The sequence below is a fragment of the Artemia sp. Qi Xiang Cuo genome, chromosome 21 (genome assembly GCF_049724085.1).
Source record: "Artemia sp. Qi Xiang Cuo chromosome 21, ASM4972408v1, whole genome shotgun sequence".
NCBI classification, from domain to species: domain Eukaryota; kingdom Metazoa; phylum Arthropoda; class Branchiopoda; order Anostraca; family Artemiidae; genus Artemia; species Artemia sp. Qi Xiang Cuo.
Genome location: NC_142814.1, coordinates 38,066,487 through 38,083,823, shown reverse-complemented (window position 1 = coordinate 38,083,823; position 17,337 = coordinate 38,066,487). Strand labels below are relative to the sequence as shown.

At 33.0% G+C, this 17,337-nt stretch overlaps 1 protein-coding gene across 3 annotated transcripts in view; it reads right to left on the bottom strand.

The window, feature by feature from the left end:
* The window catches only part of LOC148939510 (uncharacterized), a 120,288-nt gene that overhangs the window by 14,126 nt on the left and 88,825 nt on the right, over positions 1 to 17,337 (bottom strand). For all 3 annotated transcript variants that reach the window (XM_089106677.1, XM_089106678.1, XM_089106679.1), the window contains exons 8-11: positions 15,533 to 15,660; positions 10,651 to 10,860; positions 5,426 to 5,598; positions 3,276 to 3,489 (exon numbers count right to left, since the gene is read on the bottom strand). In XM_089106677.1, coding sequence (XP_088962803.1) covers positions 3,276 to 3,489; positions 5,426 to 5,598; positions 10,651 to 10,860; positions 15,533 to 15,660 — 725 coding nt within the window. The remainder of the gene's footprint in view (positions 1 to 3,275; positions 3,490 to 5,425; positions 5,599 to 10,650; positions 10,861 to 15,532; positions 15,661 to 17,337) is intronic.

Here is a 17,337-nt window from a genome sequence, read left to right as displayed (position 1 = left end):
TGAAATGACCATTCCAAATTCTGAAAGTGGTTTAGGAGGTTTGATTTAACATCCGTGCATACATCAGAATAATAAAGCAGCTTTGATTGAGGTTGGAGAGGGTGAGGTAGTCTCTGAGGCAAATTTGAGGTACATAAAGTCTGGCTTTTTTCGAAAATCGTCATTGTCTACGCGTCTCGGATTCTTTGTCTGAAAATTATTCTTTCTGACGGATGCTGGTTGCTGCAGACACAAGAGGTAGATTTGAGGTGTAAGAATTCGATTCTAACTAAAACTGGGATTGTCCAGGAGCAGAATAAGATTTTGCGTCTCAAATACTTAATATTCTCTATTTGCCCGCTTTTCTTTGAGGATTTCTCCAGCCAATTTTAATTCACGTCTTATAGTATTATATCGTATATTATTCGTATATTTTGTATTATTTTTATATATTTTTTTGAAAATCGTCACCGTCAACAAGCTTCGAAGGATTTTAGTGTTTAGATCCTTTGTCTTAAAAATTCTCCTTTATAATATACTTCTTATTTTACACTTGTGTATATATTCCTCAAACTCACAGAAAATCAAACTAACAAAGCTAATAAGGTTTCAGCCAGTTTTCCCTTTTATAACTGCACTATTAGGGGGCGGGGGGCAATTGTCGCGATCAAGGCAAATGTTCATCGAAATATATGTTTGTAGCTACTAGTTAAGGAGTTTGAGGTCCTCACAGTATATGCTTCTTGACGCTATATTTGTGTATGCATCTATTGTATTATCAAAAAATTAGAAGCAACTATTTTTGAAAACTATTCAGGTTTATTTTAAACTAAAAACAATTCCAAGTCTCAGTTCCAATTCCAATTGTTTCAATTGATAGAACGTTTTATGTTACTTGAGAAGGGCGTGCGAAAGCACAGGATGGCTGGCCCCCAATCCCCCATGCACTTTATAGCAGAATGGCCATGAAACGGTGATCAGAACCACAGGTTTGGACTATAGGGTCTAGTGTCGCAGCATTTTTCCTTTATCTATTACTTAGTAAACTAACTTTAATTATTATTGTAAGTTTTTGATATACTTTAACTCTTCAACAATACCAGTACACGTAAATACAGAAATTTAGGTATACTATGGACTTTACAAAAATTAATGTAACAAAAAATATAAATAAAAAAATCAATAACCGAATATTAATTTTCCTTTTCTTTTAAAGGAGCATTTCTATTTATCAAAAAAAAAAGAAGAAGACACACTAACAAAAAGAAAAAAGAAAGACACAAAAAACAAATAGAAACAAGAAGAAGATACACAAACAAAACAAAAACGAAGAAGAAGACACACAATACAAAAAGAAAGAAGAAGCAGAAAAGACGAAGAAGAGAAAAAAAGAAACACACATAGAAATAGCTAGCTAAATACCACGTTTAGTTCGCTACTTCAGGCAAGGGCTAACATGTATGCAAGAACGCAACGCAAGAAATACATCATCTGGCATTTATCTCGAGGATGTTCTCCAAAAGGGAATTGCGTTATGTGTGTCTTACCAGACAAAATTAAATTACGCTCTAGACGGCGTTTCCACAATCTCCCATATTTATCAAAGTTTCCACGAATTTCCAAGACAAAAAAATTAGTTTTTTTTTTCGAAGGCTACCCGAAAATTAACGCTATCAAAATCAATGATTTGTATTCCGTTCTAACGTTAGTGTGTTTACAAGTGTTGATTTCAATGAGGAACTGAATGGTATTTTTTTTTTCTGACCTACGAAGCAAACTTACCATTTTATGGTACTACAGTTGGAATATTTTCACTACATTATTGAATCTCTGTTGCATTGTTTACTAATCATTAATTCTAGGAATCTAGAGTACTATTTGGCGGTATATATGTTTCTAAGACGAAAAAGGGGAAATATTGTCAAAAACAGATTGCACAGGATCGATTACCTAACTATTACTACTACTACAAACAACTCACCTCAACACCAAGCTACCTGATGCCAACACAGCTACCCAAGCTCATCCTCCATCCCAATCTATTCAAAGTCTTCACTGCATTCACCGTTTTTACTCATAAAACTACCAAGGTAAGTGAAGCTTTTCGATACCCAACGCCACCGTTTCATCTTCACTTATTTTAAGCCTTAGCGACTTAGTCTTCTTAACATTAATTTTCTAACCTATTCTTCCATCCTGGACTCGCAAGACCTCTAAAAGTTCATTCATTTTGCTTACACTTTCATCTAGAATGCTTAAATCATCAGCATAATCTAAGTTCAGAAGAATTTTTCCTCCCCATTTGATTCCGTGTTCTCCCATTGCCTTTCCTGTGCTCCTTAAGACAAGTCCATCAAAATGATCTATATAAAGGGGGATAGAACACAACCCAGCTTAACTCCTGATTTAATACGAAACCAGCTGCTAACCTCTTTTCCTACCTTAAGCGCAGCAGTGTTATTCTCGTACATAACACTAATCACTTGGATGTAATTGTCTGGTATAGCATACAAGGAGTAAGACCTTCGCGAAAACCCTTTTATCAGCTCTTGGAAAATCAGTCCCAAAAGATCGATTACAGAAAAACAGAAAATAAGATCGAGTATAGGAAATAAGAGTTCGACTACTTATCCTCATTTAAAATAAAGGTCCTATATAATATACTAGTATGTTATACAGTGTAACATACTATTATAATAAATAATATACAGGTGGCATCTAGTATTCACTGGTGGCATCTATAGTTGCGCAAGAAGAAAGTGCGAAAATCTAGTGTGAAATCGTTAAACAGGATCGATTATACAAAAACAAGAAGCAAGATCAAAAGTTGAAAAAAGGACTGATGAAAAAGAAACTTTAGGAAGAGGACTTTTTCTCAGAAGTAGAAAAAAGGATCATGTAAAGTAGAGAAGTAGAAAAAAGTATCACTTAAAATTTTGTACTAACAAGAATCTAGGGCATTCTGTAGATCTTTGAAAAACTTTTCTTGATGATAAGATGGAACATTGTAGAAAATCTATTCTACTGAATAGAATGCAGAAAGTAAGATCAAAAACAGAAAACAAGGGTCAATTAGTTTTAAATTACTTGATACATAGGGAACATATGAATCTGCAGTATTCTGGGCTGGTCTCTCCTGCCTTTTTTACGAAAAAGTGGAAATATCATAGAAAAAGTAAAAATATATATACAAATCTTGCTTGTTACGTTTCCGTTGACCCCTTTTAACCCTTATAGTTAACTCTATCTTTATTATAAAGACAAAAAGATTAAAAACCCAAAATGCTGAGTCTTACTTTTTAGGTGTCTGCTCCTTCATTAGGTCCTTAGCTGGTTTGGGAGGTGATTTTACTTTTAAAGCTTTGGCAGCAGGTGGTCCGTCACTAAGAGGTGGAGTGGGTACACTAATAGGACCAGGGGCTGTATTTGACCTGAACAAAGTTCTATTCTTCTTTGGTGAACTGCTGAAAAGGTTTCGGCGGACCTGCTTTGAAGAAACTTCCGAGCCACCTGTAAGAAACGAGAATAAATATCAGAAAGATTCCAGGGATGGGGTGACTACTTGCTTATTAATTAAAAAAATAATTTGGCTGAAATAGATGAAGATGCCCAAATTTATCAACAGGCTTTGCAAAGTTCGTGTTCTTCCCATCTTTGCTGCTTCATTTGTTCCTGGAAGGAGATACTTGTTGCTGGAAATTTGTTGCTGGAAATTTGTTGCATTTATTGCTGGAAATTTCATAATTCTAGTACCCCTCACTCGGTTTTCGCTGTAGAAAGCTAGTGGAATATATTTTTAACCCTGTAAATATTAGGTCATGTCTCATAAATTTTGACTGCGCCATTGGACTTGCCGTACAGAGTTTAGGGGGTGTATATCCCTAATTCCAAATAATTTTGAGCAGATATGAGGTTTTTGCATAGGACAGCCAACAAGGAAGCGATCTGAATATTTTTTATCCTGAGTATTGCTATTACTATCCTATTTATTTTAAGTTGTTTTGCACCTTGTTGGTTTAAATATTATAGAAGCAAATCATTAAAACAGCAAAATATAAAAACTAATAAAAAAACTAATAGCCAAAATATCATCGTTATTAATTGTTCCATAAACAGAAGATTTTATTACAAAAGATTTCTAATATTTCCAAGATTCTTTTATGCAAGATTCCACAAACACAAATAAAGGCAAGCTAGGAAACTTCTTATATCGTAATGCTAAAATGAAAACCTCTTACGTTTTCTTAATGAAAACGAAAACTTCTTACTTATATACTAAGTGAAAACCTCTATACGAAAACCCTGACGCTTCTTATGGCTAACGAGATAAATAAATGATAAGCAAGAAGAGTTGTTATTTACATTCTGAGAATTTTTAGCCAGTGAACGTTTTGGTTGTATACAGAAAGGATGTAATGCATCGTTTTAATGTTCCTGTCTGCTTCCCGAAAATTCAATTCAATTCAAACTTTTTATTTCCTCCAAATACGAAGAGTAAGAAAAAAAAATAACCGCTAATCAACAGGCCATAAAATTCTCTTAAACTATATAACAACAAGTACGCAAAGGCCTCCAATCAAACTTACCACACAAATTAACATTTCATTCAATAATTAATAAATTAAAAAAAAAAAAAAAAAAAAAAAAATAAATTAATAAAAAAAAATAAAAATAATAATAATAACAAAAAAAAAATAAGAATAATAATAATAATACATATTATATATATATATATATATATATATATATATATATATATATATATATATATATATATATATATATATATAAACACGAAGCAGCAAAATACACATCTATATTCCCATGTACCAGGCAAAGGAATGCTCCACGTAGAGACACTGTGAGACTTTTGTAACTAAAAAAAAAGACTCAAGCACCTTCGCTTCAAAAAAAATCACAAATAAATTCGAAAAAATTAAAAAACCAAATTTAGAGAGAAAAAAAATCGAAATTGAACAAAAGAATTTTTTACTCTCAAGTGTAAGAAACATTTCTATAAATACAGCTACAAATACAGCATTGCAATTATTCATTTTTGTTGAGTCAAACTCTCCAGCCTAATCAATTGAGCACGAAAAAAAAAAAAGCTCAAATTAGTAGTAACCTGTAAATTATTCCTAGTTACAAAAAGTGGCGAAAAATACGTCCATACTAAGCAAAGATGGCCATCTTTACTTTGCAAGACGCTTTGTCTTTGCAAAGTGTACTAACTTATCCACTCTGAGAAAACAAATCTGACAACCAGTTATGGAAGAGACCTTATTGCACAAGGTTGCTCAACCACAACCCCCTCCCTAAAAAATCATACTGACAACCAAATTTGGTCGAGATCTGACAACTTATACTAGTACTTTTCGCGATGACAAAATTCGGGGATACCCTTCACTCCAACCCCAGCGAGGCACAGACTGCTAGTATTACTTACTCATCGACCCTGAGCGGATAGACTGAGTCAGTCCTGGCCTCTGTGCTTGTGATGAGATTCCGAGGCTTTGTAAGACACGATTGGCACCATTCGGAAGGTCTTTTGGTCGCACCATTACCTGAGGCCTAGCCTGAAGGGAGCCATGTGTGTTGGATCGGCCAAACCGCAAACGTCTAAAATAAAAGTCGTATTATAAATATAGAAAATAACTCAAATAATGTCAAATAATTAAAAAATATCATACATTAATCACTTACGGTTGCATAAACCCTTAAGGGCAATATCGTCACGTGCAGTGGCATTTCAAAAGGACATGTTTCCAATTTCTAAAAATCACAAACACATTAGGTCACTGTTTCCCATATTTTCAAAATTTTCTTCGGACTCTAGGCCTGGGCTCAAAATATGGAAATTCGTATTAAGACATTATAGAGTCTTTGAAATTCATGGAAAATTAGACACCTTAGTAATTGAAATCAACAGTTGATTGTATCTAAAATTACTAGCACTTGAAGTCGTTGGACGAAGGGCACAAAAAGGAAGAATCGTAGCGGATACTCTTCCATGAGAACAGGAGAAAAAATATTTGTCTCCTTCTTCATCCCTTCCCCAACAAAAAAAAAATATTCAAGTTACCTACCCCCCCCCCCCCACAAAAAATCCTAGAAGTTTCAAGTCAGCTCCCCAGCCGCACAAAACCTACAGACTGCAAAACTAAAAGTAGTCCCTTGGCTTCAGGCTTCAAATACCTCTTGTGGAAATGTCATACGATTGTTTTCAGCGCTGAAAATTAGGTAGTACTTGCACTAGACGTAAAAATACATCAGTAAATTCAGCCAGAAGTTGAAAACGAACAGCATGAAAATATCTGGTTTTCGAATCCATTTTCGTAAAAAGAAGGCCTTTTATTTTAGGCAACGCTCCTTCTTTGGAGTAGAATTACAACTAAACTCCAAACCTGGTAAATTTTCGTTTGATTTATAAATTCTACTCTAAAGCGGAGCGCCGTAGCTCCGTCTACTGATATTTTAATGATCTGTCCCATTTCTTATTCAGATGAAAACCAAAAACGAACAAAACTTAAAATAAATCATCGAGCGAGACTTAAATTGAGCTAAAATTACCACAAATAAGTACTATACACTCAAACTCCTCAGGCAGGAAAGTCGCAGAAATAAATGCATATTTTAAGCAGTCTTTTTATTCTTACAACACTGAAATTTTTTTAACTGAACAAACTAACAGGAATTGTTTTTCTTATATGTCCTTATATTTTAACCAACGAATCTATTTCTTCCAATAAATCAAACAGTTCGTGGTAACGAACTGTAAGTAAGGAGCGACCCGGCTCAATAGTAACCGAAACTAAAAAAAAACAGAATTTTGATACAATAGATACATCAAAAGAATCAGATTTTAATGCTGATTTTAAATAAATAAGTTTCATCAAGTTTAGTCCAACTGATTAAAAATTACGCGCCTGAGAAAATGTGCCTTATTTTTGAAAAAAGGGGGAAACAATCCCTAAAAGTCATAGAACTTTAATGAAAATCACACCATCAGGTTCAGCGTATCAACAAACCCTGCTGTAGAGGTTTCAAGCTTCTATCTGCACAAATGTTGAATTTTGTATTCTTTGCCAGAAGAAAGATCACGGATGGGTTTTTTTAGGGGTCATCGTGTCGACCCAGTGGTCCTAGAATTTCGTGAGAGGGCTCATTTGAACAGAAATTGAAAGTTCTAGTGCACTTTTTAAGTGACCAAAAACATTGGAGGGCAACTAGGCCCCCTCCTACGCTCATTTTTTTCCCAAAGTCACCGAATCTAAATTTTCAGACGGCCATTTTTTTTAACACAGTCGAAACATCTAATAACTATGCCTTTGAGGATGACTTAATCCCCACAGTTCCCATGGGAAGGGCTGCAAGTTATGAACTTTGCACACTGTTTATATATAGGGGGCCAAGTTGCCCTCCAATTTTTTTTGAAAGGGCACTAGAACTTTTAATTTCTGTTCAGATGAGCCCTCTCACGACATTCAAGGACTAGGATCGATACGATCACCCCTGGGAAAATAAAAAAAAGAACGAAAAAAAAAACAAATAAAAACGCATCCGTGATCTTTCTTCTGGCAAAAAATATAAAAGTCTAAATTTTTGTTTGTAGGAGCTTGAAACCTTTATTGCAAGATTCTGTGATACGCTGAATCTGATGGTTAGATTCTAATTAGAGTTCTAGGATGTTTAGGGGTTGCTTCCTTCTTTTTTCAAAAATAAGGCACATTTTCTCAGGCGCGTAACTTTTGATGGTTAGGAGTTTTGAGTTTTTAGAGTTTTGGTTACTATTGAGCCGGGTCGCTCCTTACTTACAGTTCGTTACCACGAACTGTTTGATTTTACCTTAAGAAGCTTCCTAACTATGATTCTTATGTGAGAATAAACCAAAGATATTGTATGTTTTCGGCTTGTGGTTGTTATTAAGTAAAAAAATAGTTTCATAAAAATTGTTTCGACCTCTTTGGCCGTTTTGTTACTATGCCTTACAAAATTAGTTCCGCAAATACCGCTAATTTAAGTTAAGTGGGAAAATCTTTCCATGGAGGGGGAGGGGATTTCCGTACGTTATTTAAAAAAACGATCAATAATTAAATAAAAAACAAGTTTTTTCAACTGAAAGTTGGAAGCAACATTAAAACTTAACTGGAACAGAAAATATTACGTATATGAGATGGGATGCCTCTCCTTAATAGCTTGCTCTTACGCTAAAGTTTCTTTTTTAACTTTTAAAAAAGGTTATTATACTAATTAAACAGCTCTTATGCTTCAGGAGTCATTCTTAGACAACTAGAAAAAAGATATAATATAGGTTATTATAAGGTTATTATTAGTTAAAAAAGAGTAAAATTAATATACAAGTTCCGTTTTAATTATTCATGTACGTTGAGTCAAATTAAAAAAAAACATGTATTAATTCAAAAACGTTAGAAATTAAATTTCAAAAAACAAGTTTTTTTAACTTAAAGTAGGGAGCGACGTTAAAACTCAAAACGAACAGAAATCCCCTCCTCAACGCCTTGCTCTTTACATTAAAGTTTTGTATAGTTTTATAAAGCAGAGTTGGAAGAAAGAGTCAAACTCTAGCGTAAAGAGCGGGGCGTTGAGCAGGGGCAGTCCCTTTCATATACGGAATAATTTCTGTTCATTTTAAGTTTTAATGTCGCTCCTTTAAAAAAACTTGTTTTTTTTATTTAATTTTTTGAATTAAGACTTCCTTCCTTCATTGTACATTCCTTTCAACTGTCATTTGGCAAAAAATTATTTGGTAAATCATTTATTGATACACCAATCCAATACATACTTCAGCAAACTAAAGGGATTGTTCTGCAATTTACCTATTTACTTTTTAAAAGTCTTTTTTAAGCATCAACTTTTGAATAAAGTGTAAACATATGTGAAAGTCTGGTAAATAAAAGTACCCTTTTAAATAAATAAAAACGACATTGAAAGTCACAATGTACGTTTTCCGATAAATTGTTTGCTTTGTCCTGTTACTACTACTACTACTAACGACTCACCGCAGCACCAAGCCGCCTGAGGCCAACACAGCTACGCACGCTTCTCCTCCGCCCCAATCTATTCAAAGCCTTCTTTTTCCTGTTAACTTGTTTAGTATTATTATGAATAAACATTACAACAAATTGTTCAAAATACATATTGTTTTAAGTAAAGCGAAAATAAAACTACAGTGTTTAGGAGGTCTGAGGGTACGGTAGCCTAATTCTTGTTAATGTTTATTCCAGTTCATTATAAAATTGACTAGATTAATCATTTCAATTTCTATTGTTTTAAAAGAAATTTACTCATTCATAATAGTCATGAGTTTATTTTAATAATGACTTAAATATTCATTCCAATTTCTGTTCGTTCAAGGTTTCATTTATTCATCCATAATAATTTCTGCTCATTTTAAATTTTTATGCAATTCTTCAATTTTCCTTGAAACTTTTTTTTTTCGGAAAATATCTATTTAAAAAAAGTCATAAATTAACCACACCTTAGAATATTTGACGAAGGAGAGGAAAAAGCTGAGGCTGAATTACAGAAGAAACGTTATAGATACAAAGTAACATAAATATAGATAAATAAAATTAATCTAATATGATAAAAAAAACATGATAGACGCCAAAACAAAACAAAATATAAAAAAAACGGAGGCAAAAGATACAGATATAGAATTAAATATAAATAGACAAATATCTATATATAAAATTAGTTGATATTTTTCTTACTAAATGTGAAAAAGTATATATATATATATATATATATATATATATATATATATATATATATATATATATATATATATATATATATATATATATATATATATATATATATATATATATATATATATATATATATATATATATATATATATATATATATATATATATATATATATATTTATACGGTTTTTTCTCTCTCGAAAACGGCACTATAGTTTTTTCCCTAAAAATTGGCATAATACCATTTTCTGGTGTGAAAAAACGACCTAGCTAAATCACGACTTTGGTAAAATTTGTTTCCTATGCTTCATCTTCTGACTAAAATTAGACGCCCCTCCAGGTCGAAAGCTTAGGGCATAAGTAGGAGTTTCAAAACATATTTTGTTTCTTTACAAATTAGAGACAGACATTTCCGTATGACAGCTGCGAAGTGAGTCTCGGACTTTTAACAGCTTCACATCAAACGTGCGCATTGAGGCAGAACAATTACAATAACAATTTGTATAATAAGGGACCAAGGTTCACTCGGCAATTATTGTTCGTTTAGTAAGATTCTTCTGAGGAGATAATCATTCATTTTGCGGAAAAAAAAAAATCTAGATAGGCCACGACTTCGGGAAAATTCATTTAATTGGGGTGAGGGGTAATCAATTATGGAAAGACATTTTGTACATATGAATAACGTCATAAATACCCAAATTTCGAATACTCAATAGTTTTACTTTCGGAACCGAACAAAATAAATGAAATTAAAGGTATTTTACGAAAAAATGTTTTTTTCAAATATTTCCTTTCACCGAGCGACCGAGCTCAGTCCCCTAGCACTAGATTTAAAATAACATCGATATAGACATTAGATAAAATAAATATAATAAAATGTAAAATAAAAATGAAATAAAGACTTAGATATAAAATAGATGTATTATAAGAATAGCTATACCTTTGAACGTTTGACGGAGGGGGAGGAAGAGACGGAGGTTGAAGAACGGAAGATGGTCCACTATCATAAGACCAAATTGAACTCGCTGGGCTTCCAGGAAGAAACGATGTGGGTAATTCGGGGCCTAGATTCTCGAAAAATGCTTCTGGTGGTGCTTGGTTCAGCTCGTCATATAATGCTTGAACTAGGGATGTATGTATCGACCCGTATCTTTAAGGAAAAATATGAACAAGTAAACAATACGAGGTCACACAAGTATACAAGAATTGGGTCCTAGAGATGATGTTGGCTACGATATTTAAAAAGCCGGTATCTTACACAGCGTATAGAGTAGAGCAGATAAGCACAAAAAACTCATGTTTTTTATTTTTAATAAAAAGCGATATTTCTAAAAAAAGATTTGAGAAAAGATAAAAAAGAACTATGAGAAAGAGAAAAGAGAAAAGAAAGAGATAACAGAAAAAAAGAAGAGAAAACAGGTTTTAAAGATATATGTTTTCTTAAGGTAGCAAGGGTATCAAAATAATAACATTTTTGTCCCCTTGTCCCATCTTAGGTCTGTTCATAAATGAAAAGAACGAGATATTATTTCAGTTATTTCAAAATTATTAAGTTCCTAGGGCATACCACATTTTTGTCTGTATTGCCAAGTTAAACCCTAAAAATAAATCAGCAAAACTAATTAGTCCTGACACCACTTTTCGGCCGTCAAATTTCAAACATTAAAAATCTATTGATTCCCAAAGACATCTACGTCTTCAAAAGTAAGTTAAACCTTATTGAGCCGTGTGTTGCCGTATGATGTCTTTCGCTGATCCCCCCCCCATGATTCCTTTCTTCATGCCCACTAGTGCCAAAAATACAAATAGTTGTGTTAGTTTCCACAAAATCAATTTAAATAGAAAGATTTCATTATCAATATTCTTGGTGCTTTAAGGTTTATGTGCCCTGTCCAATTTTGGTTTGATTTTATGTTATTCTATGATTTTAATGTTTCAACATACGACGACAATTTTCCTACCATTCGATAGCAGAGATTCAGCTTTATCAATCTACCGAAATAGTTTTTAAAACTTCTAATTTGTTAAACTGAAAAATATGTATATTGATTTTCAACTTAGGAAATTCGTTTCGTTTTTCTACAAGTTTAAATTACTATTTAAAAAGAGGTTTAAGCGATATCATGACTAAGGTTATGTGAATGGACATCTCTGGAAGCAAGGGATTCGTTTGGGGAGTGAGGGGGCAAGGGTGCGGCAGTTGCCCACCCAATAGTGTGGCGAAAAAATATTATGTATCCCATGCCCCTTGAATATCCGAATATGGACCCCTCTTGCCCCCCTCCCCCAATAAAACTTCTGGAGATTCGCCCCTGTCTGGAAGTGAAGCCATAGGGAAGCCTATGGTATCACATAAGTGACTTGTCCTATCGATGCAATTTACTGCTGTAGGCTAGTCTTTGTTGTTGAGCAGACTTGACCATATGTAATAGGTTCATTACAAAACATATAGAGAAATAATAAATCCTGACTCCACTTCTTCCAGTTTACATTATATAAGTTACCCACAAAAAGAATATTATCCCAATTCTTCTAAATTATCAAAGTCAAGATCAAATAATCAATTGATTTTCATCTGTTGTGCAAGGCCACCTACGCTACCTTTTTGCCCTCTCCCGTTCATTTTTCTTTAAAGAAAGTTAAGTATTTTTATATAATATTTCTTTCAATTCTTTTTTTTCGGGGGGGGGGGGCATGTTTGTGTTATCATATATGATAATCGGGTATTGTCATCATTGATAATCGGATAATCATAAGATAATCGGGTGTTATCATTGTGTTATCCTAAAAGATGATGCGTTATCGGGATAAGATAAAGGTTAAAGAAAACAATTGACTTGCTTATTTGAAATAGAGTTCTGTCCATTTTAAATTTGCTTGGTTCTGATTTGGAGTTTGTCCATGTTTCACAGCAGGTTTCACAAAAAAAAAAACTTGAAGAATGCAAGGTACGGCAAAAGCAATGCTGTAATTAAAAGCTGATAACAAAATCGACCAGTTTTTCACAATTTTCCTAGAACCTCCCCCCTAGCCTCACTCTCTCTCTCAAAGCTTTAAACCCCAAGCAATTCTTTTAACTTTAAACATTTAGTTTCATATTCATCAGCAAAACAAAGAGCGTAGAAATGACATATCTAATCACATTTGCTGGTATTTACTTAATCAACATTTTTTGCCTCAACCTCAAAAAACTAAAATTTGTGAAAGAGTTAGAACGGTAAACATTTCGGATTCGGAATTATCACATATTTTTGGGTCGGGTAGTGAAAGAATCATTGAATAGCAATTTGTTGGAGGTTGCCCCAGTTTTTTCACAATTTTCCAAGACTACAGAGGAATTTTCTACGAATAGTTTAAAGTAGCCTACCCATTTGACTGATAGTAATGTAGTTCTACCTACATTCTAGGACTGTAATGAAAGAATGGTTGAGACGGATAGAACAAGTTTTATATATGAAGGATGAAAGATAGCCAAAGATTGTTCTTTTTGACAATCCACCTTGGGCTAAACAAAAGGCAGGTCTCAAAAGCTCCAATATCTAATCATTTCGGAAGCAAAAAAAAAAACATTTGGCAAAAATGAGAAACTTCTAAATATCTTAGGAACCAAATTTTATTTAATTATGCTATTCAGCCTATTTTGCATCAATACTTTGTTTCGTTTGTTGAAGTATTTCTTTGTTTCTCTAATATCATTTATGTATTTTATATACTCCTCGATTTGGATGGAAATAAATACATTAGACAGACAAAAACGGCTAGAATTAATAGAGGGATCTTACTTCATCTGTTGGACTGAGATTTAAATGCGGCTTTTGCCAAAAATGTCAGATAATTCCTGTTTTATTAGCACAGCCGAGAGGGTGATGACGTCATTAACAGGATGGAGTGGAGTGATTATTAAAAAAGTACTTTTATTTAACTTTTATAGACTTCCAGCGTTTATCAAGGGAATCAATGGATTTTGAATTATCGGCAAGAATCGGATTAACGTCAAGTTTGGATATCTGACTATCAACGGAATCCCGTTGATAGTCAAAGGAATTCCGTAATCAACGATAATAAACGTTTTTTTTTTGTTAGAAAATCCGTTAGAAAAACTACCTGGTCAACCCTTTATCGTAAATAAAAAAAAAAATTACTATCCATCAAGATTGAGAATTAGCATCAATTAAAAAGTAAATAATAAATGGAGAATATGCCTGAAATGACTATTACTTAGATGGCATCATTTATTTAGAAAAAACGTTTTTAATGGGATTCTAAACTTTCAAAGGTATTAGTCCAAAAGTATGGCCTAGCCTGAGTGGAGTGGAGCGAGGACAGGTCTCTAGGGGTAATCCGACTTTATTTTGCGATTAAAAGGACCTTCCCTTTTATGTGCAAATAACTTTAATCTAAGTAAAACTTTAAGGGATTTTGAGAAACTGATAATAAAGACAGCTTCAAAAAGATTCATTAACTTAGCCCAGGTAAATTACTCAAAATATTAAGACAAGTTTATTTTTGTCTGTCTACAGATATACAAAAAAAAAAGAAGAGGAATAAGGAAAAAGAAAAGAAATGAATTGAAAGGTATAAAGAAAAAATAAACTTCTAAACAATACAAAATACAGCATTAATCCAAATAACATTTGTAAATAATGCCAAATGGCAGACAATGAAACAAACGATTTATGTTCGTATTAAACACATCGCAATCTACATAATTCATGATATCTAACGGATGGAGAAACGGAACATTTTTGCAAATTAAAATGTTCTTGCAAAACAACATCATAAATAAACAACAACGGGATGTATAGCCAAACAACAGGATAAGTAAAATTCAAATATCGATAAAACTAAAAACGAGCCTTCAGTTTCTTGGTTTTAGACAGCAAAGTGGTGAAATATAAATCGCGTGATCGCCAAGGACTACACTTTGGCTAGTACGTGCTTGCTATAGCTATAATTTAGTACAGCAAGTTAGCATAGCTGACGCGGAAACTTGTTATGGCGTGTTCTACCTTGCGTTCACGAGCATTAAGTTTATCTAGACGATAAACAAGGCCTATATATTTCAGGTAAGTAGCCTTAAAGTTAATGTACTTGCAACCACAACAGATAAATAAGACGCGGCTTCATATGAACAAGATAACTCAGTCTTTGTGAATTGACCGTAAGTCCTAGATATTTGTAACCAGAAGTTAGAGAGTCAAGGGTTGCAACTAAGGTAGAGAGGCTTGATTTAATAAGCAGGAGATCGCCTGCGTAACAGATTAAAGTAAAATCGCAATGGGCAATATGAATTCAGAATTATTTATTCTGGCTATAGTAGTTAAGAATGCAGGACTCCGAATCGGACGCTATCAGCGTTCTTTAACGAAGCTGATAGGCCTGCTTAACAGATCATTTTCTAGTTTGGGCCTATTGCAACACCGAAAATCAAACAGACACAAAATACTTTAGGTTAGGCTACTGAACCAAGTACAGCTTGTATATTCAGGCTATAAAAGTACACAGAAATTTTCACAATTCATATTCTTGCAGAAACCAAACTGTCAAAAGAAGACATTGCCGGAACGCAATTTTTTATCCTATGCCAATGAAACTTGTTAGGGCTGAATTAGGTTTAAGTCATCTGCGAGGGGTGTTACAGACAAACAGTTCGAATTTTTTGACATTAATAATTCAAAAACAGTTGCGAATCACACGTCACAGGTCCCGCTGAAATGGCTGCTTAAAAGACTAATTGGAAGTACAGTTCAACTTCAGCACAGTTTTTATTCTGGTGAAACAAAAATACAAAGAAAAGCTTATAGTGAAATATCCCAACTTACATATCACAGATAGGTCCATTCAAGAAGCGTGTCATCCTTGAAATTGCTCCAGACTTTTGAAAAATTGTGCGCAAAATCTTCAGGAGCCATATCACATCACCGTCTTCAGGAAACACCAATGGATAACACTGAAACACAAAAACTTTCAACCAAACTTTAAAATCACGTCAACCATTTAGTCAGTTAAAGATCAACTGAGTAGATTTTACGTTTCTATATTGCGGGAAACACTTAAACGTGGTTTTTGACAGAAGAAGTGTCTATAAAACCGGTTTAAAATAAAATTGATATAAGTGAACGTTTGGTCTCTGTAATTCGACCTGTGAAATTTGTCAAGCACAATTGTGTGCTTTATTTATGTTTTTATGCACCAAAAAAATAACAAACACAATAAGTGTTTTCTTACTAGTACAATAAAACAAAACAAAAAATAACAAAATGAGAAAAATACATGTTTCTTATTTGTGCTTTCTATTAAAAAAATAAAATTGAATAAGGTCAATAACAAAGAAAAAAAAAATGCGTGTCTTATTTGTGTTTTCTTTCTAATGACAACAAAAAAAAAAATGCGTTTCTCATTTGTGCTTTCTTTCTAATAACAACAAAAAAATGCGTTTCTTATTTGTGTTTTCTTTCTAACAATATCAAAAAAATGCGTTTCTTATTTGTGTTTTCTTTCTAACAAGATAAAAAAAAATGCGTTTCTTATTTATGTTTTCTTTCTAATAACAAAAAAAATGTACGTTTCTTATTTGTGTTTTCTTTCTAACAAGATCAAAAAAATACGTTTCTTATTTGTGTTTTCTTTCTAACAAGATAAAAAAAATGCGCTTCTTATTTGTGTTTTCTTTCTAACAAAAAACCAACAAAGAGAAAAATCTCTAAAAAAAAAAAAAAAACGAGACTGTGGCCAGTGGCGAGAAAAGAAAACAACAGAAACAAAACAACGCGGATATTTCGCCTGTATACAAACAATGCGTATTAAGCACGAAATACACACAAGAAGAACAAGATAAAAAAAAACAAGAATAAAACTAAAAACCAATAAAACCACCACCAAAAAAAAAAAAAAAAAAAAATTTACAATCGGCGCAAACTAATCCACGTAGGGAAAAGATGCTAATATAGAGTTACTTCAGTGAGGACACCAGAGCAACTGGTGTACCTCAGTTACTCTGGTGTCCTCACTGAAGTAACTCTATATTAGCATCTTTTCCCTACGTGGCTCAGTTTGCTCCGATTGTACATTTTTGTTTTTTTTTGTTGTTTTTTTTTGGTGGGTGGTTTGGTGGGTTTTATGTTTATCTTGTTTTTTTTTTATCTTGTTCTTCTTGTGTGTTTTTTGTGCTGAACACGCTTTTTGTCTTTGCAGTTACCATATCTGCGTTGTTTTGTTTTTGTTGTTTTCTTCTCCGTCAATGTAACTCTGTCTCGTTTGTTTGTTTTTTTAGAGATTTTTCTCTTTGTTGGTTTTTGTCATGGCGTGCCACGTCGGCTGAAGATCTTTCATTCTTTCTAACAAGATGAAAAAAATGCGTTTATAATTTGTTTTTTCTTTCTAATAACAACAAAACAATACGTTTCTTATTTGTTTTTTCTTTCCAACAAGATCAAAAAAATGCGCTTCTTATTTGTGTTTTCTTTCTAACAAGATGAAAAAAATGCCTTTCTAATTTGTATTTTCTTTCTAATAACAACAAAAAATACGTTTCTTATTTCTGTTTTCTTTCTAACAAGATAAAAAAAAAAATGCGTTTCTTATTTGTGTTTTCTTTCTAACAAGATAAAAAAAAAAATGCGTTTCT